The sequence below is a fragment of the Strongylocentrotus purpuratus genome, unplaced genomic scaffold (genome assembly GCF_000002235.5).
Source record: "Strongylocentrotus purpuratus isolate Spur 01 unplaced genomic scaffold, Spur_5.0 spur5_scaffold_19, whole genome shotgun sequence".
Taxonomy (NCBI): Eukaryota; Metazoa; Echinodermata; class Echinoidea; order Camarodonta; family Strongylocentrotidae; genus Strongylocentrotus; species Strongylocentrotus purpuratus.
The window spans coordinates 4,046,283-4,072,788 of NW_022145604.1; the positions used below are offsets into that span (position 1 = coordinate 4,046,283).

A 26,506-nucleotide genomic window follows, 5' to 3' on the forward strand; every position below is an offset into this window, starting at 1 on the left:
AAATTTCAAATTTACTCAAATATCTTTCGAGTGGATACAGGATGTATATATTTTTTGGAAATTAGTCAAGTTATAGATATCATGGGGTAATATACAATTCGATATAATAAAATGAAAAATGCCATTCATTCTGAAGTGTCTTGATGTCTGTGTCCACACGTGCTCCCGAAAATTCTTGTGACCTTTTCTTCCTTGTCAAAAGTTATATCAATAATTTTAAGCATTTTTTTTAATTCTTGTAAATCTTTTTGTTTATATTTCTCATAATTTGTATTGATTCTTTTTTCTTCAAAATGTATTTCCACGTCAAGATGAAAAAAAAGCAAATTTATATACAAACATATATTATAATCAGAAGTGGAAGGATCATGAAAAAGCACATCAAATAATGGCTCGTTAAAATTAATCCTCACAAAATATACAAAATAACAATGAAGTTGATACATAATTTACATCAAAAATCAAGAATACTAGCAATACCAAAAAAAAGAAAAGAAAGGGAGATAAAGAAAAGGGAGAAAAGAAGAGGAAATCTATTGGCATTACAAAAAAAATCTTCTACAGTATGTAAATTTATATCATAAATCTTCCCGGCAAATTTCATTTAAAAAAAACACGAAAATGCAAAACAAATACCTGAAATATTTTCACTATTTTGGTCCTTTTTGTTAGGGGGAGGGGGGGGGGGTTAATACACTACTTTTAGTATAGACAGTAACAAATCAAAAATAAGAATGGATTTAGCTATGACAAACAACCTCTTCAAAATATATCAAACTCTTATACATTTATTAATTTACATTATGTGCACACGTGTTATATAATTCTGTTTAGGATCACATTCACCAACTTCTTATGTTTTGTTTTTCCAATCCACCATTGTGTCAACCCTCGAGTACGTCCTTTCAACACCTTATATCGCTCACACAAAGCCCGGGCACAAAGCGAGTTGAAATAGTTTTAGTTTAATTTAGCCAAAGAGATATTGCTGGTATCTCATTGGTTTAGCAAAATCCGCAAACGCTTACAGTGTTCATTTTAACATCGACGTGGCAAAGGAAACCGTGAGGTGGCGCTATTTAGAAACTCAAATTCAGTTAACACACGGTAAACAATTGTTAGTCGCGTCGAATCCTTCATATTCACAGATGACTCACATGTATCAGCAGACACAACATACATTGCTGACACTGTGCTGAAAATAACATTGTCTAATTTTACCGTTTTGCCCTATAAAGTGGCGTGTCCAGGAGCGGTTAAACATAGGGGGTGGGCACCTTCAGAACGTACAAACAAACAAACAAACAAACAAACGAATCCTTCCCTGCAATGAGGCATATGGTGTCCAGGCAAGCGGATTGAAGGAGAATAAAGACAAGAGTAGGGGAGAATCTTTTGATCTAACATCAGCTCATCTCTTTGTAAAAGTCGTAAATTTGTTGAGAGAAGAATTTTATAAATCACAGATACTGTACAGAACTCGTGTCGAGGACGTTTGTGGACAAAAATACTTGTTTAAACCGAGCCTCGCGCAGCCCAAATAAATAGAGTTTAGCCTCTAATCTATATATGCCCGAGTCCCTGTCAATGACCCTTACAATGGCTTAGCCACGGGGCATTGCACTATAAGAATACGTTCTACCAAATCGACGACGGGAACAATATGTCACAGTAATACAACATTAAACACAGAGAGAGAGAGAGAGAGAGAGAGGGGGAGAGGGGAAAGAGAGAGAGAGAGAGAGAGAGAGTGAGAGTGAGAGAGAGAAAGAGAGAGAGAGAGTGTGAGAGAGAGAAAGATAGAGAATGTAGGGAGGAGAGAGAGAGAGAGAGAGAGATTGAGAAAGGGAGGGAATATTAAGAAGAAAAAGAAGAACTTGTGAAGAAGATGGCATGACCCCCTTTGGTTACACTCCGTCATATTTCTGTCAATTTATAAGAACAATGCGCCCCCCCCCCTCTCCTGAACCGTCTCAAAGCTAAGCCACTGCCCTCAGACACCACTTCCTATAGTTTCCGTTTCTAAAGTTTCGGGTGAATTGTTGTTCATGTCCATCATCACTGTGATTACCTAAAAGTCCAACGATTTCCCAAACTATAGTACCCCCCCCCCCGAAAAAAAGAGAAATGGTCAAAGGTACCGTATAGGGGGAAAAGGAGGGGAAGAAGGAGGAAAGGAAGAGGAGGAGGGGTGAGAGGAGTAGAAGAAGGGTGGATAGAATGAGGAGGAGAAGGAGGAGAAGGAAGAGGAGGAGCGGAGATAAAACAAACATAAACCAGAACAGCAGTGTTAAAATAGAGTAAATGCTGCTTCGTTGAAATTCACTCTTGGAAGTTTAGCTGAAAGTAATCAGTTGTGACACCATGTAATTAAAAATCAGAGGGGTGCGGGCGTAGGGGGAGTGGGGGGAGCAGCTAGGCAGGAATACAGAATGTTATATTGGGCGCAGAACGAAAATCATGTAAATCATAACTTAGGACAAACCTTTAATAGGCAGGAGGAAAAAATATATCTTGACAATGGGAGTGGGCCGAGGCTTCCCAACGGATGGGGGGGGGGGGGGGGGGGGTATGACCTCTTATATCCCCTCCTTAATAATATTTAATCATAATCATGCCTCTATAACCGACGTCCATGACCAGCACATATTCGTAAAATTGCATTTCATCATTATGATTTCAGACGGTGCGGAGCCTCGATAACTCTAACAATTTATCAATTAAGGACGTCTTGAAAGATATTATACTGCTCTGTGCTAGTAACTCCATGATATTGCACATGGCTCGACAACTTTTAAAGCCCCTCTAAAGTGTTGGGAGCCCCAAAACCGCCAACAGTTTGATGGCAACATTTCCCTAAATTGTATCATAATGTGAAAGAGAATGTCATTTAAGACACACTTCTGCAAAGATCCCCCCAAATGTGTTTGAAGACACATATTGATAATAGAATACATAATTTGAGTTTTCTGTTGTACGCTGAAAACCTAAATTTGTATTCTTTCATCGTTATTTTAAACACATTTGTTTTGAAAATCCTTTGCTGAAATGTGTTTTAAATGACATCCTATTTTACATTATGATACAATTTTAGTGAAATTTTGGCATCTAATTTTGGGGTTCGGAACACTGTCTTTAGAGGGGCTTTAAACTCAGAGAACAGGAGGTTAGATAAACCACCATGACCGCTGCACATGACACATTCTGAGTCAATTATCGTATAGTTAGCAAACCAGGTGAATCTAATCGTAATTCCCAAGCACACATTACGGATTTTTTCCCTTCTACTTTTCCCTCGCCTATTTTTGTGAATTAAAAAAACGTCATATCCAAACCGGCGACCAATATCTCGTCCGCAATTTTCTTCTCCCATGAGGGTTGTGTTTTCACTGACGTGTTTGGGAGCCAGGATCCTAAGGGAACCGGGGATGTCACTTTCAATTGCACTGATATCCGGTGTGGCTTTTCCTGCCTTAATAGAGTCTGGACAACATTGTGTAGGCCTATTTTGCTCCGACAAGCTTCCAGCTCAGTAACCGGGCAATGCACCATATTGGAGATATGGTGTTATGCATGCAGACAGTCGTGTCTACTTGATAACTTGTTATCTGTCCATCGGAACTAGATCTGGAAACTATCATTTTCTCTCATAACTGCTTGCTCTGGCTATTCTTCTGCTTTCTAACCATTATCTATCATGCAAGTCACGAGTATTCAGTGCTAGTGGGTCATACGGGGATCGTAAACGTGTAGCGTCTTAGATGCTCGATCGTCTGATTGTTGTTCATCGACTTGGATACATCAGATGAGTGTTATACATCTCAGTCTCTGCATACATTAATCTCAACGGCCTTAAAACATGGAAAGGAGAATCGTCACCGTGATCGTCCTTTTAAGCGCGATTCTATGTGGTGCGCTGAACGAGGAGGCGACAGGGGAAGCCTCGGAGACGTCGGCCATCAGGGCCACGGTGGACACTGATGGCAACGACACCATTAATATCACCGCGGGTGAAATGGACGTTGACCAGGAGGACAGTGACATCGACAACCAAGAGAGGTTTGTTTGTAGACCCCACATCACGATCCAGACGCCTCCTGTACCAGCACCGATATCAAGAGCAGGACAATGTGACTGCAATTGCAACAGCAGCAGCAGCAGCAGAAGTAGTGGGGACGCTGCGAACGCACAGGAGGAGAAGCAGTCGGCGAGCCTGGCCAGGCAGCTGCGGGAGCTTGTTCAGGAGTGTCGGTCTGGGGGAGGTGGAGCAGGAGGAGGAGGAGGATTGGACGGAGGATGGAGGCGTGCTGGAACGCAAGATGAAACCAGGCGTTTGGCTGAAGCTTTGGTTGACCTTGCCACCGTTCTCAAGAACTTCCAGACACCAGGGGTTCCTGTGCCAGGTATTCACTCTCTACTATTATGCCAATGTTGTATTCATTTATAATAATGTCTCATGAATGACCTAAGGAGTGTGCCTAGGGTTAAACAAAAGTTTTTTGCTAAACAGCGAACAACGATGCTTTAGGCTTATCCTTAATGGGATTATTATCATAAAAAGCATAACACTTTTGGCGACAAAATAACCCTTTCAGCCTGATTGCTTTTGCAATCATTCATTTTTTTTTATTTGGGGGGGGGGGGGGGGGGGGTGGGGAGGGTGGGGAGGAAAAACAAAAGAACAAATTGCAAGAGTTAAACAAAGTTTTCATGGTTTATGTGTGTGTATGGGGTCAAAGTACTTTTTCCATTTTGCATCAAGTTATTTGCATTTCGTACTGTCATATAGCGCTAAATGGACGGTTGGTTTTGCAGAACTATTTGTTATGATGGAAAACAATTACAAAGCTTAAGCGCTTATAAACATCAGGATTTAGAGAGTCCAAGGCTTTATACAAATGTTATTTCGTCCTTCCCGCACCGGCCTTCATATTATTTATCTGATATACTATCCGCCTTAAAAAAGAAAGTTGTTATCTTATTCGTTTATAACCTAAATGCATTCCAGCATCATTGTTATGAAAGGAGATCTATCAATCAACATGCACGGCACAAATTTACTTCGATCTACCTAGCAGGTAAACGAATATTATATGAAATGGGTTTTTCAACCACAAGAATTACATTTAGTTAATTTATAATATTTTCACACCACGTACAGAATCAAGCGAAGGTGAAATCATGACCATGAGAATAAAAACCAGGGCGGTTTGTAAGAAGAGCGAGATGGAGGAGGGAGTAAAGGGGGTTATGCAGACTTGTAAGACTTCTAAGAGAGAGAGAGAGAGAGAGAGAGAGAGAGAGAGAGAGAATGATAGAGAGAATGATAGAGAGAGAGATAGAGAGAATGAGAGAGAGAGAGAGAGAGAATGAAAGAGAGAGAGAGAGAGGGAGAGAGAGAACAAGGTGTGGGGCTAAATCCCTAAATGCTTCATAATAAAAACAAACAATATTCATTCAACCCTAAGGGTCTCTCTTTCATGATATTAACATACATGTGAAGGCGATTAATCCAATGAATCAAACATAAGCTATACATCCAGGATTGATTTTAAAAAGTTTGGCGTCCGAACCCCCTACCCCCCTCATTACGCTTATCCCCTTACGATACAGTCTACTACTGAAAGTATAACTGCAGTTTTATTTCTTGTTCTTGATGATGTAGCCTGTCTTGCTGTTATCTTTTTATTGATGTTCTTATTGTACCTCTTCTTCCTCTTCTACCTTTTCTTCTTCTACATCGTTTTTGTTGTTGTTCTGGTTCTTGTTGCTCCTCCTCTTCTACTTCTTTTCTTTCTTCGTCTTCTTCTTTCCCTTTTTCTTCTCCTTTCCTAACTCCGAGGTTTCCTTCCTCCACTTTTCACTAAACATCAATCAAACTTTATGATGTAAACTTTACAAAGGCCTAATCATGTACTGGCTCTGCTTTTAATTTAGGGTCCTCAAATGTTATCTATGCTTTTCTTATCTATATGTTATGTAAAACTCTTTACTTATATTTACCATAAGTACGATACATTTACTTCTATTTACCATACGTTATTCTTGTTCTATGTGATCCACCGCGTTGAATGTTTTGATACTCTTCAGCTTGTATGAATCTAAATTGATTTTGATGTAAAGGTGAAACAAACTCCAAACTTCTAAACTTAGATAATCGTGATAGTGATTGTTGATTTTCAGACACTCATTTCCTTATGTGGAGGAAGTTATTACGCTTGAGGTATAGATTAGTGGTTCAGAAATTTATCCCATGCTCTATCACATTGATCCACAAACGATATGAAAGGCAAAGATCGGATACTGTACTCAGTGGCGTAGTGGAGGTCCAGTCCATAGTCGTGGTGGTGGTGGGGGTGGTGGTGGAGGGGAGGGGGGGGGGGGGGGGTCGCGGTACTAATTTGACTAGAACTTAGCAGTGCGAAAGCAAGGGATAAGAGTAACTAAATGGGAAAGGGTTTGTAAGAGAGTGTATCCCCCAAATATTAGGAAATTATTTTCATCTCCTCAAGGCTTTCCTTTTACCATTTCATTTTATCGTCCGTTGTTTCCTCTTCCGGTAGGGAAAGGGGTGTTCCTTTCTTGTCTGGAATATTTGTATTAGTCAGAAATTAAAGTGACTCGGTAACATTGTTGAAGGTTGAAAAAAACTGTGTAATTTTTGTATGATATGTTACTTATTATATTCCTTCTACTGTACTTACCCTCTGACAGGCAAAAGATCCTAACAAATACCTCAAACCACAAAGATATTTATGGTTTTCTTTGAAGGCGTCACTGTGCAATACCCTCTAACAGTGATTAACAGTAAATTCTCCCAACCATTTTTGAATTTTCCCAACCGTTTTCCCTCGAAAATAAGACATAAGACGGGCTTTAAAAAAAAATCTTTCAACACTTAAATGTCTGGAATTGTATAAAGAGCCAATTCATTGCTTTGTGACGATTAACATTCACCTAAAATGTAGTTAAATTGTAATAATATAGTTGGGAGAATTAAGGAATCGATCGGATCAGTTTTTCCCAATTTTTATCATCAATAATGGTCCGTTTTCACTCAAACTTTCAGATTATCTTTAATTGTACATCTAGCGTTGAAGTCAATACCTTATAATACCTCAGCACCATTTTCTCTCATCTGAACGATGTTTCCAAGTCCCTTTAACGTTTTGAAAATTGCATTTGTTTAATGTAATTTTACAGCAAAGAATATACAAGACAACATAAAAACTAAAATGTAGACGGCCTTGCTGCCCGAAAATGTGTTGATGGGTGCCAGAATATTCGCAATTTCAAATTTAAATAACGTGGGATGTATACAGCCCCTCGCCTAGTACGTTTATGCATATTACGCTACACATCTTCATATTAGAGCTACAATTTTGAAGCCATTGCTGTCAAAGACAGGGTGGTTGAACTATCATATAGATATGACGTCATGCTGAGTAACAAATCGGATAAATGCAACTCCAACAGAGAATTTGAGAAGGTAATATAAATGTAACAATGGCTTAATCGAAAGAGATATTACTCTGTGGTAAATAACAGGTTAGAGGTGGTATTCAGACTAGGCCTGTTTTCACTATCTCGAGATTGCCAAGTATCCAGCTATTTGAACTATCCCGATCGACAAACTATACAGCTAATTTGCGTCTTCATCAGACCGAAGTAGCAATTAGCGGGATATTTGGTCGGGATTGTCATCCCAAGATATCTTGGGATAGTTTTCAAAATATCCCACTAATTTGGCAAAATATCCAGCTATTAATTTTGTCCGCGCGGTGCGTCCTCACCAGACCGTAGACTCGCACTATGCGCTAACGCTGAGCAAAATATCTTGAGCTAATTTCTCAAGGTCGAGTTTAAAGTTTCGAGGTCGAATCTAGAGCTAACGAAGACGCGATTTGTAACTTCGGGATTATGTCCCAAATCAGAAATAACGGGCTATTTGGCAATCTCGAGATGATGAAGACGCGCCTGAGGTGGTGGTCCTTCCCCTTCGATGTGATTATTGATTTCAAGCGAAAACAACAAGTAATACTCGAATAATGTTATAGCAACTCTTTGCGACACGATTAGAATGTACGCTATTTTGGATACGTATGAGCAGGTGATAGGGCGTGGTGATTTGAGAGAATTATTCACGAATTAACTCTTTTAACTCCATGTCGATTTAAATTGTTATACAATTATGTAGCAAATTAAACTAAAACCCCTGAAATGATACAGATTTGATAACGCCCCAAACTTTACCACCCGTTTTCTTTGATGTTATATTTGAAAACAGTACGAGACCAACCATTTGAAGCTGCTAATATGTTTCTGTGTAATTTTCTTTTAACTTACTGCTACCAGGACGTGGTCTTTCTACTTTACGTTATTCAACAGACATACTATTTTTCTCTTGTTGATTGGCTAATGAATATCTAGGAGGTCAGATAACTGAAGCTCTCTTTTATTACCATGAAACATCTTTACACGTCGTTGATCTAGAAATATATACCAAGCGGAAATAATAATGGAAATCCGCTGGTGCTTCAGGGGTCAGTGATGTTATTGGTGCAGCTTTTGAGACCTTTCAAGCTAGGGCCCTGTTTCGCAAAACCTGTTATCAATAATTGTTATAAGCTACTGAAATTCTTACATTTAATTGGTTTATGAGTAACTTTGGATACAAAGTTTTATGAAACAGGGCCATTGTCAAAGTGAGTTACGCTTACACAGGCACACATCAATCAGAAGGTTTACATAATGCAGTGGTATAGCAGTTCATTCACTTAGCATTCAATCCAAAGGATGGGGGTCCGGAAGCCCCTACTACATCTGTATTTGATTCGCATATGCAAGGGTGTATTTGTATTGATTTTTATTGTGTATTTTGTATTTCATTTAGTGATGCCCAAACCCGGACATATTTAAAGGAAGCCTCACCCCATATGGCTCCGAATAGTCATTGGACAACGCCCCCTACCGTCAGAGTTCAGCAGCCTAACATGTTAGCCTATGGACTTTTACCCCCCAAATCGTTAAAAATTCATATTTTGTTTAAACGAAAAGCACATCCATCCCGACGTACGTTGACACTAGCTCTTTCATTGGAACCCTCATGTCCCGTTGACTTTTGAAAGTTCACCCACCGTAATTTGGTCAAAAAAGGTCGCTAGCTCGCCATTGCCTATATAACACATGTGAAACAAGTCGAACTTTGGACGTAATTTGCCACGCGATTGTAAGGTTATAGGTCAAGCACACGAAGGATAACAAGCATAAATTATCATAGATCAGTTCTGAATGGTTCATTTTGTCTATTTAAGCCAAGCCCCACCGTAATTTTTCCATTTAGTATAGGCAAGCATTTTGCCGAGGTAAGCAAAAACATGAATATTCATGATTGCCATGGACTATTTGATTATTTACAGAGGGGTGCAATCAAACTCCCCTACTTTAAAGGTAAAGACCAGTATTGGAAACGCCCCAATTTCAAAAAATGAAATGGAAGCTCTCATTACCAATCATGTGAAAGAATATGTTTTGACTAATACATGATGACAAAAAAATTGCCGGGAAACCGCCTACTAATTCATATATTTGATAAATTTGTTTCTCTCATGGTCTGTGAGAGATATAGGGTAGTCCCATATACATCTTTCTGTGTATAGTGCTTGTAACTTTACGAAGAATGGGCCAAATTTCTTATCATTTTGATGATTCCAGAACCTTGCAGATGCTAGATGCTAGATGATCAACCTTTTCTGATCGATTCCACAACGTTTCTTTCACAATGCAATCTCATGACCATAACTGGTCTTTACCTTTAAGTCAAGTATTTCATTGTATTATGTAGTTTGGTAGTTTTGTTTTACTAACTGTTTAATTATCAGATATCAATGATAGTTCAAAGATATGGAAAAGGTTCTTGTATTTTATATTTAGCAAAGCAATCTCACATACAAAATCACTATCAAGTGTCGTCTGATCCGCCGATTACCGTCTGCTATATACGTTCAAGGCACATTTATCTGTGGATTGTGATGTAAATCAACAGTTTACTCGTCATTGTAGATTTATGATTAGCCATCTGTCATTATTAGTCTTTAATTGTTGACACACATACAATTACCACACACACGAACACTCTCATGACTTCCCCTCCCCAACACACCATTTCCGCACACCCGGTTCACCCAATGGCATACACCCTGCAACATAGGGGAACATTCCAGTTTGGTAGTGCCGTCGAACTAGCTACGTTTGTACTGGCAATAGTCCAGCAAGTGAAAATGAGACAACCGGAGCAATATGCAAAGAATGTAAAGTTATTTTGACAAATGATATGTATTCCTGCCGTCTGATGTATAATATTCCTTACGAAATTGGACAAGATACATAAAGATATTCTTTGCATGATGCAATGCCTTTTAGCATGACATGGGCGAGGCGATTTTCCTTGAAAATGTGACGTACCAGACGAAGGTGTACATGTGTCATGCATCAATCTTTAGTTGGAAAGACTTTCCTAATTCAGTAACAAAACCTTTACTTTTCGATGAGAGAAAACCATAGATGAGAAGATAAAAGTTATATTTGGTGAAAAATACATAAATAAACAGTTGTAACTCATTCATTCAAAACACTAAAATAAAGCAGTTAACAAATCTTCACCCCAGAAGTGCATCAACTTAATTGTGCAATTTGCAGCTTGGCAATTGGCAATTTTCTAAATGTAATCATATTTACTGCACAAATCTTTGTAAGGTGCCTCGTTACAAATTATTTCATTCACCTGTTATGAATAATTGTATTCCGAAAGTCAGAATGCGAATTGCAAAAATTACGTGTTGTTAGGTAGGACAAGCCTTGTTTGCCCTACCTAGCAACAATTAATGTATGCAGTTCATAATACCACGAACACGGTGTTCAATGAATATCATTTTGACTTTAGAATAATAATAAAATGTAATCACCTAACTTAACATTTTGTTCTCTTCTATATTTTCTTTGCAGGTTCAATATTATCATTGCCTAAGGATTGCTCCGAGGTTTTATCACGAGGGGCTACAAACAGTGGGGTGTATACCATACAAACTCTGGACTCTGGTAGACCGTTCCAGGTCTACTGTGATATGGATACAGACGGAGGGGGCTGGACGGTAGGTACCCTGGCACCATGTTGTTTTCGAGTTTAACCCCCCCCCCCCCACCCCCTCCACACTTTAAAAATCTTAGTGGCGCTAGTGGCAAGTGGCATCTGGGTCCTGTTTCATAAAACTTGTTATCAAGAACATGATAATTAGTATGAACTACTACAATCCTGATATATGATCTTTGACAGTTGTAATAACAAGTCTTATGGAACAGGACCCTGATGCAGTAAGACTACCAGATCTACAATTTTTTATGTCATGGATTTCAGCCTAAGTAGTATATATAAGGTATTTAGCTATTTTGTTCACCATGTCATAATAATCTGTTACTTCTAACTAACATACAACGGTTTATAACATTTTGCACAAAGTCGGGAGAACTAGCACGGGACCTATTAAATTCTAGGTAAAGGTTCTTATATGAGTGAAAATGGCGTCACTGCTATATTTTGTTGGGGAGGCGAAGACTGACGCATCGCCGGAAACATGTAAAGTGGTAAATCTATATGGGAAAATATTCTTCCGATATTTCTATTTGCAGACAATACCATTGTCAAAACAAAAGGGATACAGGCTTCTTTAAAGCTTGGTCATGTATTGGTTAATAATTTGTAGAGGTGTTGTGGTCGAGTGGATACGTCACCGGACTATCGATCACAAGGTCCGCGGTTCGAGTCCACTAATGTCCTTTTGGCAAGACATTGATCTACATTTGCCACACTCAACCCAGGTGAGGTAAATGGGTACCTGGTAGGATTAGGATAAGGCTGATAAGGCTGCCGGAGCTAAAGCTAGGGTAATAAAGTCCAAAGTTCTTTGGAAGCGCATAGAGATGTTATTTCATAACGTATTATGCGCTATACAAGAACTGAACTATTATTATTATTATTCATAGTAGAGGCAGAAAAATTAATATCCTCTCCCCTGATAGAGAATCCATGGTTCATCGATCATTGAATAAAACTGAATGCCAATCTGTATTGTGTATGATATCGTATGCTTGTTTGAGTATTCAATTGATACAAAATATGATAAATAATCTTGTGTACCACATCTTGCGTCAGGTTCTGCAAAAGCGACAGGATGGGTCGGTTGATTTCTTCCGAAGCTATGCTACCTACCGACGCGGCTTCGGGTCACTAACTGGTGAGTTCTGGCTCGGGAACGACCAGATTCACCGTCTCACCTCCCAAGACGAGTACCATCTGAGAATAGATCTGGAAGATTTCGACCACGAGACCGTGTTCGCCGAGTACCGTGTCTTTAGGGTAGCAGACGTCAACGAGGATTATAGGGTGACGGTCAGCTCGTACCATGGCACAGCCGGTAGGTTTCAAGGAGTCGTAAATACCTCTTTTAAGTGTAATTATGTTTAGTTAAGAAGTTTACTTCAGTTCAGAAAGCAAAAGACAACATCGATAAAGGTGGAATAACTTTAAACATACTGCCTTGTTTCACGGGGAAAGCAAATTGATTTTCATAATGGAAATGTCGGGTTGGTCCACCTTGGTGACCTAAACTACCTAATGCGGATCCGGGGGGGGGGGGGCGGGGGGGGGGGGGGGTGTGCAAGCTTATCCATTGCTGGATAATGCACTCATGCTTTGGTCCTTGTCATTATTTGTACTTTATTTCGAGGTTGCATGGACACCAATGTATTGTATTTAGTAACATTGTCTATCCATTATCTTTTTTTTTCTTTCCATTCTCTTGTGTTTCATCATCGTCATCATCACCATCATTATTATCACCATCTACGTCATCATCTCCGTCTTCGTCATCATCTCCATCGTCATCGTCGTCGTCTTCATCAGGTGATGCATTCACGACGCATAGCGGCCAGCCATTCACTACCAAAGACCGCGACAACGACAACTGGTCGAGCAAGAACTGCGCCCGTGAATACCATGGTGCATGGTGGTTCAACTCCTGCTACTATGCCTCCCTCAACGGCGAGTACCTACGAGGGATATCGGAGAGTTACGGTACGGGGATCGTCTGGTATCAATGGCACGGCTATTACTACTCTCTCAAACGCACGGAAATGAAAATTAGACCAGCCGACTGACTTCTAGACTAGGAACTATCGAATAGAACGGATGACATTTCATGCACAAAATAGACAATGCGTCAATATACGTACAAAATTGAATAAGTATTGAAGCTGGAGCCTTTTGGACAAAAGGAATGGGAAAACGCAACTCCAAAATATCTAAAGCCTATTGAACACGAAGCATTATTATCCTACTACAACCATTCACCCGCAAACTGATTGTTAAATTAAAAATAATTCATACCACAGTAACAAGTGAACAATGAGACCCTTCAGATAACGACAGCGTTGTCACACACATTTTAATGTTCTCTGTGCACCTTATATGCCAGCTTTTCGTCGAAAGTTGATTTCAAACAAATATGAAACCTTGCGCTAGGGCGGCCACTAAAGTAGATCCTAGATACACCAGAACCTGCTTTAAAGAGTTACGTATGTGACCGGAGATTGCCCTGGACATGTTTTGAGCATTTATATGCGTGAATGTCTTCGAATGGCGCAATTAAAATAACGCCTCGTGTGAATTGGGAATAACGTATTCATAGAATAATTCCAACAAATGTTTAGCCTTTTCATGTTCTGCAAGAGGTCGTAGTTAAAGGTACTATGTCCCTTTTGCATGCCAAAAAAATGAAAAGGTTAAATTCCAATGGCATTTGAAAGATAATACTAATTTAGAACTCCCCTTAAAAAAATGAGGCTTGAAAATGTCTTTAAGTGGGAAAATAACGACTATTAGTTGTCAAATCGACTTAGGAGCTATAGAGCCAATAATTGATAGTCTTGATTTTCAGAAAACTGTACCGCATGCTCGTACGTTTTATGCTGCGCAAAGATTCAATCAGTTTAATTATGGCCATTACAAGAAGTGGGTTATTGGTGTAGACAAATCCTTTACAGCTCATTTTATGTATATTATTACCAAAGAAGAAGAAAAAGCCAGTCAGTCACTCAATACTGACAATAGTGTCTGACATTGAAGTCTAGCATGTAAACGGGTTTCCTTGCATAATTTGAATATTAGGACACTGCTAATGTTTAAATTTCACAGATAGGACATACATGACATATTCATAATTCCTGCAAAGTTCTACAGAATTTGAGGTTTGCTGCAAAAGGGACATAGTATCTTTAAGGTGGAAGAAATTTTTAGAAATATATTGTCTTACACACATTGCACACGAGGCGTCATTCGTCTGACGTAGAACTGCGTCAGCAACTGGCGCATCCTTTGACGCAACAAGGTTCATGCAATATTCAACAGTACAACATTGCCTTTCGCATGTTTGTTTAGCACAGGTATTAATGACGAAATCGAAATGACACCTCGGGCAATGCAACGGGCATCGGGACGAGAGCTTGATATGTACATCACGTCAAAAACAACTAAAAACTTTCATGAGATATATTTAGAGATGTTCAGTTATTGCCAAGTTTACGAAACTAAATAAATTTCTGTATTTCATTATCTAGAATAAGGCCTGTGACAAACATACGTTGCGTGATGAAATACATTTGTTAAGATCTTTGAGGCCTTTACCAACAATATTAGGTATTATATTTATAACTTTACACTTAAATACAATGTCAATTTTCAAATCCTCATATTAATATAATACACGGTATTTTTCACTTCCAGTTTCATGTACAGCGACATGTGTAAATTAAATGTGTCTTAATTTCAAAGATTAAAATAGTTCCGTGACAAATGTTAATTCTGACGTATCCTGCGTTGTTTCTTTGTCTTAAGTTTTCAAATAGATCATTAGTACGATCGCAAAGTATTTCGAAAAATCACCCTATGAAAAATTCAATAGTCCTGTCTATCACCAACTGAAATGGGCGAACATTACAAGGACACATTGCGTAATCCGTACTTAATTTCTACGGGATATACTGTACACCAGCTTATTGAATAGCCCTTGAGTTGATTTCTCGAAAGTCTTTGCGATCGCGTTAATTGTGCGATACCCATAGTTAATTTATATTACAGTGATGTATCGAGCAAGCATACGACCCTCTAGTAAGACTACGATGACTACCCCCGGACAACTACCCCCGAACAACTAACGCCAGACAACTACCCCCTAGGATAGTTGTCCGGGGGTAGTTGTCCTAGAGAATGGTTGTGGTAGGGGGTAGTTGTTTCGGGGGAAGTCTTCCGGGTAGTTGTCCTAGGTGTAGTCGTCCTATAGTATGGTTGCCCTAGTTGGTAGGTGTCCTAGGGGGTGGTTGTCCTAGGGGGTAGTTTTCCTAGAGGGTGCTTATCCTAGGGATGGTTATCCGGGGGATGGTTGTCCAGGGGTAGGTGTCCTAGAACCCTCATACACATCTCCTTTGGATGAGATTCTGATTATCAATTTCTGGATACATCAATGAACTTTCAACGGGTTTAAAATAATCGGGTAAGCCGTAAACAAATTTTAGGCAGACATATCATATTTAAATGATCAAGAGAGGATGAGAGTATGTTTTGATTTCATCAAACTGTAAAATGATTTGTTTTTATGTTACGTACGAATTCAATAAGATTTTTAAAAATGAGATTTTTTTTTCGTGTTGAAAGAAAAATATTTTTTTAGACAGAATAACCCATGCTAGCGAATAACTGGGTTATTTCAAATGGGGTCCTACGCTTAATTCTAGATTAGGAAACTGGGAAGCAAAACGGATATAAAATTATGATCAGGAAGAGAATATTGTACCCCGGTAAGATAATTAGATTTAAATTAATAGTTTAAACATATTTGTGGCTTACACCCAGTAAATAAGATCGATTGATCGATCTGTAATTGAAAAACAAGTCAGAAAAAATCTTGGAACCAGCGGGATTTGAACCTGCCATCTACTGCTTGCCGGGCAGCGACTCTACTACCAGGCCATCACTGGTCCATGGCACAGTCATGATGAACTAGAAACAAATACCCAAGCTCTCCTGATTCATTCTGACTTATTAATATTCATTGGTCCGCCATAGGACAATAACTTTTATAAGACCATAGGACAATAACTTTTATAAATGTAATGCTTATTTACTGGGTGTAAGCCACAAATATGTTTAAACTATTGAAATTTCTCCCAGGAAGCATTACATTTATAATAGATTAAAATTGTTGATCATTAATTCGATTCAACCTTTGGATCAGTGTTTGAATAGATATGCAATAGACAAATATAGACATTAATGAAGCTATTATCACGAACATTGAACTTTATTACCGATTGCTGAATATAAACACAAATCCAAGGGCCAAGGGTGAGGGGATGAAAGGGGGTTGGAGTTCATCAAACTTACAGGCCTACAATCATAGTATATGCGGTAAAAGCTATTTATAGTACATGTTATACAGTCATAATATATATGCAGTATTATGGTAATGATTGTATATGCGGTATGTATTCAAGGGAGTAAGTGCGGTAAATACTTTGTAGCGGACATGCATGGTGTGTCAAGAATATGTATTCAGAAATTTTGAGGAGGTGCAATGGCTCAGTGGTACTGGTAGACGAGTGGTTTCGTAACCGGAAGGTCCAGGTTTTCAGACCAAGTCAACGCGCTTGTGCTCTTCGTAAGGCATGAAATTCTCATTACCAAGTCCCTAAGAGAGGACATATAAAGCCGTCCGTCCCCTAATTGCTTACTTAAAAGCATACTCAAGCCTTCTTAGCGGTCAGCGAAAACATTACCCATATTCTCCAAATGCTCCAAATACGGGGGACACGGTGTTTTGTCATTCGGTATTACAAAACTCTTATAGCCAAGAATGCTCCTTCATAGAGACATCTCTTTATCTTGGAAAGGATCCAACAACTAAAATCAATATTGGGGTACTGCCCCCACCACCGTACTTGCGCCAATGCAAAACCGTTGAGAGGCAGTCTGCTGAAGATAAAACAAAGCGCACACTTAGTTTTTCATTGCCTGCATATTGTGCTGACAGAGAAGAGGGCGGGAAACATCTTTATGAGTTTTCACTATGCCGGGGCAAGGTTACAAACCGTTTCAAAACGAGGAAGAACTGCCACAGGTAGGATATGAATCACTACTTTACATCAGTGAGAGCGTTAGTAAGAATCAACCACGCTAGATAGTCTCCGAACAATTCGACCTCCGAGGCAATAGACCGTTTTACTCAAACGTATTGTCGGACCTAGCAACAAATAGTCTATGCAGACTAGATTCCAAGTATTGTAGTTCATTCATTAATAATAGGTTAATGGACTACCTCGTAACTAGGTCCCCAGGAAAGAAACAAGTCTAAAATATAACTTAAGTTTACAATTTAAGTAACTTTTTTCTTAAACAATGAAATATCAAAAATGTTTTTTTTCTGTAGATTTGTAACGTCCCTTGAGAGACCAATGATGAGAGCAACCAGTGGCATGAATGGCCTGTCATAGTTCAAGTCCAACTTAAGTCGATTTTAGTCTTTGTGAAACACCCAAGGTTAAATGCACACTCTCAACCTGAGGTTTTATTAGGATGTAAAAGTCAATTAATCAGAAGTCTCAGTAGCTGACTGAACATCTTGTCGGTTTCCTTTGCATTTAGAGTGGTCAAAATGATACAACATCCAAGCCAACGAATAATGCAAATACCGGCGCCATGGGTCAACCTATGGCGGGTCCCGGTCAACCGTTGATGGCACCCGGTCAACCAGTGAATAAATCTGGTCAACCAGTGAATATATCTGGTCAACCGATGATGGCAACCGGTCAACCAATGAATGTATCCGGTCAACCAGTGAATACATCTGGTCAACCGATGACGGCAACCGGTCAACCGATGATGACACCCGGTCCACCAATAAATGCATCCGGTCAACCAGTGAATACATCTGGTCAACCAATGATGGCAACCGGTCAACCGATGAATGCATATGGTCAACCGTTGATGGCGCCCGGTCAACCAATCAATGCATCGGGTCAACCGATGATGACACCCGGTCAGCCGATATTAGCACCCGGTCAATATGGATACAACCTTAACCAGAGTCAGTTTCCCTACGTGGTAAACCAGCAACCCGGTATGCCGAGGGAAATGCAACTGATGCCACCGCCATCGGCTGTTCCCGGTTGTCCTCCTGGCCTGGAATACTTGGTCCAGTTAGACCAACTACTTGTTCATCAGCAGATCGAACTTGCGGAAGGTGAGTCCCAGAATCTTAGTTTACGACATTATATAATTACATTTGTAGCGCCCACACCCCGAGGGAGGGGGCATACCTATTAAAGGAAGACAAAATAAGAAAGGTGTTGACTGAGATGCGTGGCAAAAACAAAGTCTTTATTACTTAATCTTCTACAATAACAGTCTTTTCTTACAATAACATATATACGATCAAATGGCATAACATTAACAATACTCTTCAAGTATTAAACACAAATAAATCTACCCGTTCGCATACATTGAATCATGAGCTCTCTGTGTTCTCTTTCTATATCACTAAGAACATCATCTGGGAAAGTTTCATTACATTACTATCTCTAAACGAAACTATCCTTACTTTAATGCTTTATTTAAAAGCGCAACTCTTCATCGATCTCATAATCATAACTTGGCTACTAATAAATAACTTAACCCTTATCAAATGTCTATAACATTGCGGTATCAGTCAATCTACTTTAGCTTCTAATCATATAACTCTTCACTTAGCGTCTCTTTCAAGAAATCACATATATAGACCTAATACAAGAATGTTGGCATAATCATCCCTATACTATTGCCTAATAAGCTTTCTACTCTTTACGCTCCAAGACTGAGGATCCCTTGTGCACATAGACCCTTAGAATGTAATTCTACTCTCAGCCTTCACTAATCCCTAAATTCACAAGTTACTTCTTGTCTCAGGACTTCACATTAATACTGAATAAACTTATAACTCTTCCTTAACTATAGCTCATGTATTTTCCAATAGTCATCTGCATCACTTTGATCTAATACTATCTTTTTCAGCGAGATTACTGAACTTGAAAAGATACATCTTCAACAACTTATATCCTAAACTCCTTACAATATTCACAGAACTGGCAAATAGTCTTAGTCTGCAGTCTGTACTAATAGCTCTATAGCAAACTTACAACCAATATTACGAATTCCTCTTACTGTATAATCTCATCTTCACATACAGTTCATATTCTAATTCTAAACAACAACCAATAGTTTTACTAAATACATGTATATTCATTTCATGGTTATATACAAAGCAAAGTGAGAGTGAAAGAGAAAGGGTGAACCATACAGAGAGAGAGAGAGAGAGAGAGAGAGAGAGGGAGAGAGAAGGGGAATAGAGAGAGAGAGAGAGAGAGGGGGGGGGTACAAAGAGAGAGAGGAGAGAGAGAGAGAGTGAGTAATTCCCAATAACATTTAACCTGAATAATCATTCCTAACAATATAATACAATGAAGTTCACACTGTGATTATGCAAGTCTTCAACTACAATATTCCATCAACCAATTCAACTCTAGCCTCCTTGCTCTATAGCTAACTACTAGACTGTGTGACCATGTGTTTCTCAACAAGTGCATATCCAACTCAAATCCTTTGTCTTCTCATTTTGTAATCATGCTGACTCTATCAAACTTTCATTCCCACCAAAGATAACATTTCCAGCATGGGTCAAAAACAAACACATTCTATCTCTAACACTTCTCAGTTAACATAGCATTTGGGTATAGCATATACTCTATCTACACTGTGTGCGTGTAATGCATTGCAGTGGATGGTCAAGCTTGGGGGGAGAGGGGATTAAGAACTCTGATAAGAAGTTGTGTTCACATTGAACGCACTGCCATAACCTAATAACACACTAGTATTATACACATGGTGCGTCCACACTCGCTAATAGTTTAGAAATACACATATTATGAACAACAAGAATATATCACAATTTAATAATATAAGATTCTTTCTTACCTATTAAAGGAAGACAAAATAAGAAAGGTGTTGACTGAGATGCGTGGCAAAAACAAAGTGAGAAGCCACTCCTGGTATCCCAGCTGGTGTGTTTAGGTTGGTTGTGGGTGAGGCCACTCTCGCAGGAGGGGGTACCTAATTAACTAAGAGGAGGGACTATATGGGGGCTAGAAATATACTTGTGTCATACATACATAGTCAAAGATATACAAAAAAATAGGGGGGGGGGTATTCTGTGGGGCTCCACACCTTCCCCTCCAAAAATAAATGTCTCCTGGACATTTCAACTTTCAAACATTTATAACAATTCATTAATATAGTACAACATTTCTAATGTTCATTAAGTTCTAGTTCAATGTCGTCATGAGCTTAGGACCGATCAAGGAGGTGAGACTTATCACCAAAGTCCATGAAAGTCTATGTCCTTGTAACGCTGACAGATCATCGTGCTCCAATTCTTCTGCGAAATACATGTAGTACATCGAGTTCATATATATACACTTGTTGCAACTTGTTATAGCGAAACCTAATAGGTACTTGAAGTCTCAGAATTACATATCATAATATCGTATCAGAATTACGTGGCTTTTTCTTCCATACAAATAAACTTTGCGAAACATTAACCCATTCTACGGGCGCGCCTGACAAACGGTGAAGGTTTCTTGGAAAGCTCGAGACTCATTCCGAAGACTTTATCACAAAGATCAATTGATCACTATCGAGTGTCATCGCTTGTTTCCTTATATTACACCACAATTCATGAAACGATTTACAACTTGTTTCATCTTAGTACTTCTCATTACTCGTATTTCTGGTTTATTAAACAGCTAGCACACATGATTCTATATAACGATGCATCTAATGTAAAAATTTAAAAAAAATCAGTTTGAGGCATTCCTCAATGATGGACTCGCTTGCTAGGAAAATTTCAGCTGGTCTTCTGTCATCTGACGTTGGTAGAGGGTTAGTTGCTCGTGGGCTATCGGCGTCTGCATCTGTAGAGGCATTTGATGAGGGTAGAATGGTGGGTCATACCGGTACTAGAAAGGTGCTGGAGGCTGGGCTGTTGAGGATGGCGGCTTGGAGAACCCCTGGACATCCTTGACTCCACTCACTGCTCCGCCATCTATTTCCTCCCAGTAAGGGTGAAGCTTTCCTTGGCCACCTGGAGGGGCCAGACTTCGCACCAGGGCCCTATCACCTTGCCGTAGCACCCTGCTGCGTACTGCACGGTAGCCTTTTCTCTTCTCTGTAGCTCGTCCCATTTTCTGTGATGCTGAGCCAATGTCATTGTCAAATCAGGTTCTCTCCGTCACTCTGTCTTCTGGTCCTGTATCGTTTGCTCGCTGCTCTTCTCTTTCGATTGATCCAACTGTTCGTGTCATAGGACAGCACATCGTCCTCGTGTCCCTTCGACGATGGCCGTCCTGGCAAGGTCGCCAAATTTGTAGCGCCCACACCCCGAGGGAGGGGGCATACCTATTAAAGGAAGACAAAATAAGAAAGGTGTTGACTGAGATGCGTGGCAAAAACAAAGTCTTTATTACTTAATCTTCTACAATAACAGTCTTTTCTTACAATAACATATATACGATCAAATGGCATAACATTAACAATACTCTTCAAGTATTAAACACAAATAAATCTACCCGTTCGCATACATTGAATCATGAGCTCTCTGTGTTCTCTTTCTATATCACTAAGAACATCATCTGGGAAAGTTTCATTACATTACTATCTCTAAACGAAACTATCCTTACTTTAATGCTTTATTTAAAAGCGCAACTCTTCATCGATCTCATAATCATAACTTGGCTACTAATAAATAACTTAACCCTTATCAAATGTCTATAACATTGCGGTATCAGTCAATCTACTTTAGCTTCTAATCATATAACTCTTCACTTAGCGTCTCTTTCAAGAAATCACATATATAGACCTAATACAAGAATGTTGGCATAATCATCCCTATACTATTGCCTAATAAGCTTTCTACTCTTTACGCTCCAAGACTGAGGATCCCTTGTGCACATAGACCCTTAGAATGTAATTCTACTCTCAGCCTTCACTAATCCCTAAATTCACAAGTTACTTCTTGTCTCAGGACTTCACATTAATACTGAATAAACTTATAACTCTTCCTTAACTATAGCTCATGTATTTTCCAATAGTCATCTGCATCACTTTGATCTAATACTATCTTTTTCAGCGAGATTACTGAACTTGAAAAGATACATCTTCAACAACTTATATCCTAAACTCCTTACAATATTCACAGAACTGGCAAATAGTCTTAGTCTGCAGTCTGTACTAATAGCTCTATAGCAAACTTACAACCAATATTACGAATTCCTCTTACTGTATAATCTCATCTTCACATACAGTTCATATTCTAATTCTAAACAACAACCAATAGTTTTACTAAATACATGTATATTCATTTCATGGTTATATACAAAGCAAAGTGAGAGTGAAAGAGAAAGGGTGAACCATACAGAGAGAGAGAGAGAGAGAGAGAGGGAGAGAGAAGGGGAATAGAGAGAGAGAGAGAGAGAGAGAGAGAGGGGGGGGGGGGGGTACAAAGAGAGAGAGGAGAGAGAGAGAGAGTGAGTAATTCCCAATAACATTTAACCTGAATAATCATTCCTAACAATATAATACAATGAATTTCACACTGTGATTATGCAAGTCTTCAACTACAATATTCCATCAACCAATTCAACTCTAGCCTCCTTGCTCTATAGCTAACTACTAGACTGTGTGACCATGTGTTTCTCAACAAGTGCATATCCAACTCAAATCCTTTGTCTTCTCATTTTGTAATCATGCTGACTCTATCAAACTTTCATTCCCACCAAAGATAACATTTCCAGCATGGGTCAAAAACAAACACATTCTATCTCTAACACTTCTCAGTTAACATAGCATTTGGGTATAGCATATACTCTATCTACACTGTGTGCGTGTAATGCATTGCAGTGGATGGTCAAGCTTGGGGGGAGAGGGGATTAAGAACTCTGATAAGAAGTTGTGTTCACATTGAACGCACTGCCATAACCTAATAACACACTAGTATTATACACATGGTGCGTCCACACTCGCTAATAGTTTAGAAATACACATATTATGAACAACAAGAATATATCACAATTTAATAATATAAGATTCTTTCTTACCTATTAAAGGAAGACAAAATAAGAAAGGTGTTGACTGAGATGCGTGGCAAAAACAAAGTGAGAAGCCACTCCTGGTATCCCAGCTGGTGTGTTTAGGTTGGTTGTGGGTGAGGCCACTCTCGCAGGAGGGGGTACCTAATTAACTAAGAGGAGGGACTATATGGGGGCTAGAAATATACTTGTGTCATACATACATAGTCAAAGATATACAAAAAAATAGGGGGGGGGGTATTCTGTGGGGCTCCACACCTTCCCCTCCAAAAATAAATGTCTCCTGGACATTTCAACTTTCAAACATTTATAACAATTCATTAATATAGTACAACATTTCTAATGTTCATTAAGTTCTAGTTCAATGTCGTCATGAGCTTAGGACCGATCAAGGAGGTGAGACTTATCACCAAAGTCCATGAAAGTCTATGTCCTTGTAACGCTGACAGATCATCGTGCTCCAATTCTTCTGCGAAATACATGTAGTACATCGAGTTCATATATATACACTTGTTGCAACTTGTTATAGCGAAACCTAATAGGTACTTGAAGTCTCAGAATTACATATCATAATATCGTATCAGAATTACGTGGCTTTTTCTTCCATACAAATAAACTTTGCGAAACATTAACCCATTCTACGGGCGCGCCTGACAAACGGTGAAGGTTTCTTGGAAAGCTCGAGACTCATTCCGAAGACTTTATCACAAAGATCAATTGATCACTATCGAGTGTCATCGCTTGTTTCCTTATATTACACCACAATTCATGAAACGATTTACAACTTGTTTCATCTTAGTACTTCTCATTACTCGTATTTCTGGTTTATTAAACAGCTAGCACACATGATTCTATATAACGATGCATCTAATGTAAAAATTTAAAAAAAATCAGTTTGAGGCATTCCTCAATGATGGACTCGCTTGCTAGGAAAATTTCAGCTGGTCTTCTGTCATCTGACGTTGGTAGAGGGTTAGTTGCTCGTGGGCTATCGGCGTCTGCATCTGTAGAGGCATTTGATGAGGGTAGAATGGTGGGTCATACCGGTACTAGAAAGGTGCTGGAGGCTGGGCTGTTGAGGATGGCGGCTTGGAGAACCCCTGGACATCCTTGACTCCACTCACTGCTCCGCCATCTATTTCCTCCCAGTAAGGGTGAAGCTTTCCTTGGCCACCTGGAGGGGCCAGACTTCGCACCAGGGCCCTATCACCTTGCCGTAGCACCCTGCTGCGTACTGCACGGTAGCCTTTTCTCTTCTCTGTAGCTCGTCCCATTTTCTGTGATGCTGAGCCAATGTCATTGTCAAATCAGGTTCTCTCCGTCACTCTGTCTTCTGGTCCTGTATCGTTTGCTCGCTGCTCTTCTCTTTCGATTGATCCAACTGTTCGTGTCATAGGACAGCACATCGTCCTCGTGTCCCTTCGACGATGGCCGTCCTGGCAAGGTCGCCAAATTTGTAGCGCCCACACCCCGAGGGAGGGGGCATACCTATTAAAGGAAGACAAAATAAGAAAGGTGTTGACTGAGATGCGTGGCAAAAACAAAGTCTTTATTACTTAATCTTCTACAATAACAGTCTTTTCTTACAATAACATATATACGATCAAATGGCATAACATTAACAATACTCTTCAAGTATTAAACACAAATAAATCTACCCGTTCGCATACATTGAATCATGAGCTCTCTGTGTTCTCTTTCTATATCACTAAGAACATCATCTGGGAAAGTTTCATTACATTACTATCTCTAATTTACATCATTTACAATTTAATCATGTGGAATATGTCGCAATAAACTGAAACTAAAACAGAAAAAATGAAAAAGCCAATGGAAGTTTAAAAAAAATAATATCATTTGGACTTAAAATTATCACTATGCCATCAATTTACCAATAATTTCCCCCTTATACTTCACACACAATTTAATGTGGACTGTCAGGTGATGTAATTCTAAGAGCAAGCCGCCCTTAGCCGATATCTGGCCACATCCCCAGAATACAGAGTTCGTCTAACCCGATGGGACTATAGGGCGCCGCTCAGTGGCGACCACCACTGGATTTGTTCTCCCCATCTTTTGGATTATTTGTTACTATTTTGTCTTATTTTGTGAGTGCACTTTGACCTTCATCATGTTTTCCATAACTGTGAGATTAGCCATGGCTACCTTTTGGATATTTTTGATCCTCGCATCGGTGTTTTTGACTGGTTCTGCCCTGAAAGTCGAACACCAACTGAATAGCCTTGTATACACACGGACTGAGATGCTCAACCTACGCGGCGCCACGGGGGATGCTCGACCCCTCGGATATGAGGACTTTCCACCCGAGATCAAACCACGTAAGAGAGGTAAGAGGGGCGGAATAAGGACAAGGCTGAGAAAGAGAGGAACAAAACCGGCCCTCCCTTCAATAATATTGGGGAATGTACGCTCGTTGCCTAATAAGATGGAAGAACTTGAAACACTTTCTAGATACATGAACGAATACCGAGATTCTTGTCTATTAGCATTTACAGAAACATGGTTGAAAGAAAGCATTCCCGACAATGTTATTGATATTCCACATTTTGATGTAGTAAGAGGAGACAGAACAGAACAGTCAGGGAAAAGCAAAGGAGGAGGCGTATGTCTATATATCAACCAAAAGTGGTGTAATAATTGGGATGTCAAGGATGTCGTTTGTCTGCCCGATATTGAACTCATTACAGTGGGACTCCGACCTTTCTATCTTCCCCGTGAATTTCCCCAGATATTCATTACTGTGGTCTACATTCACCCCCGTGCTGATGTTGAAATTGCCAGTGAATTACTAGCTGCTAAAGTAAATCATCGTGCTTCGTTGTCCCCTGATGCCCCTACATTCATAATGGGTGACTTTAACCAATGTCACTTGAATGGTGTACTTCCCACGTTTGAACAATATATTGACATACCAACAAGAAATGGAGCTACCCTAGATAAGTGCTATGGTAACATTCCTAAAGCATACGTTGGAAAACCGTGTCATCGTCTAGGAAAGTCCGATCACCAAAACATCCGCTTACTACCGGCTTACAAGCAAAAGTTGAAAAGAAGCCGGCCCGTCACTAAGCAACGGTACGCGTGGACTGATGACTCAACGGAGGAACTCCGAGCAGCCTTTGACTGTACGGATTGGGATCTATTGTTCAACTCAGCGAGCTCACTAGACGAAGCCACTGATGCTATCACAAGTTATGTCAAGTTT

General features: G+C 39.5%; 2 protein-coding genes and 1 long non-coding RNA gene across 3 annotated transcripts; 2 read left to right on the forward strand and 1 right to left on the reverse strand.

The window, feature by feature from the left end:
• The first annotated feature begins 3,467 nt into the window (after nt 1-3,467).
• Nucleotides 3,468-13,328, forward strand: LOC576297 (ficolin-2). The gene is made up of 4 exons (XM_776619.5): nt 3,468-4,403; nt 11,005-11,150; nt 12,209-12,470; nt 12,959-13,328. Exons 1-4 carry the CDS (start codon nt 3,860-3,862, stop codon nt 13,210-13,212), a joined length of 1,206 nt encoding a protein of 401 aa, XP_781712.2. The 5' UTR covers nt 3,468-3,859; the 3' UTR covers nt 13,213-13,328.
• Nucleotides 13,329-17,753: 4,425 nt separating this feature from the next.
• Nucleotides 17,754-18,358, forward strand: LOC105438762 (phospholipid scramblase 2-like; the record flags this gene model as incomplete). The annotated part of the gene is made up of 1 exon (XM_030990766.1): nt 17,754-18,358. A coding segment is annotated over exon 1 (555 nt), but the record flags the coding sequence as incomplete, so codon positions are not given.
• Nucleotides 18,359-18,379: 21 nt separating this feature from the next.
• On the reverse strand, nt 18,380-24,956 carry LOC115925971. The gene is made up of 3 exons (XR_004064900.1): nt 23,290-24,956; nt 20,114-21,592; nt 18,380-18,423 (listed from the first exon to the last, which is right to left on the reverse strand). It is a non-coding gene; the product is annotated as an uncharacterized LOC115925971 (long non-coding RNA).
• Between the last annotated feature and the right edge of the window lie 1,550 nt (nt 24,957-26,506).

Coding starts and splice junctions, on each gene's coding strand:
- LOC576297 (XM_776619.5), top strand. CDS start 3,860: ATGGAAAGGAGAATCGTCACCGTGATCGTCCTTTTAAGCGCGATTCTA. Junction 4,404..11,004: donor ACCAGGGGTTCCTGTGCCAG/GTATTCACTCTC, acceptor TTTTCTTTGCAG/GTTCAATATTATCATTGCCT. Junction 11,151..12,208: donor CAGACGGAGGGGGCTGGACG/GTAGGTACCCTG, acceptor ATCTTGCGTCAG/GTTCTGCAAAAGCGACAGGA.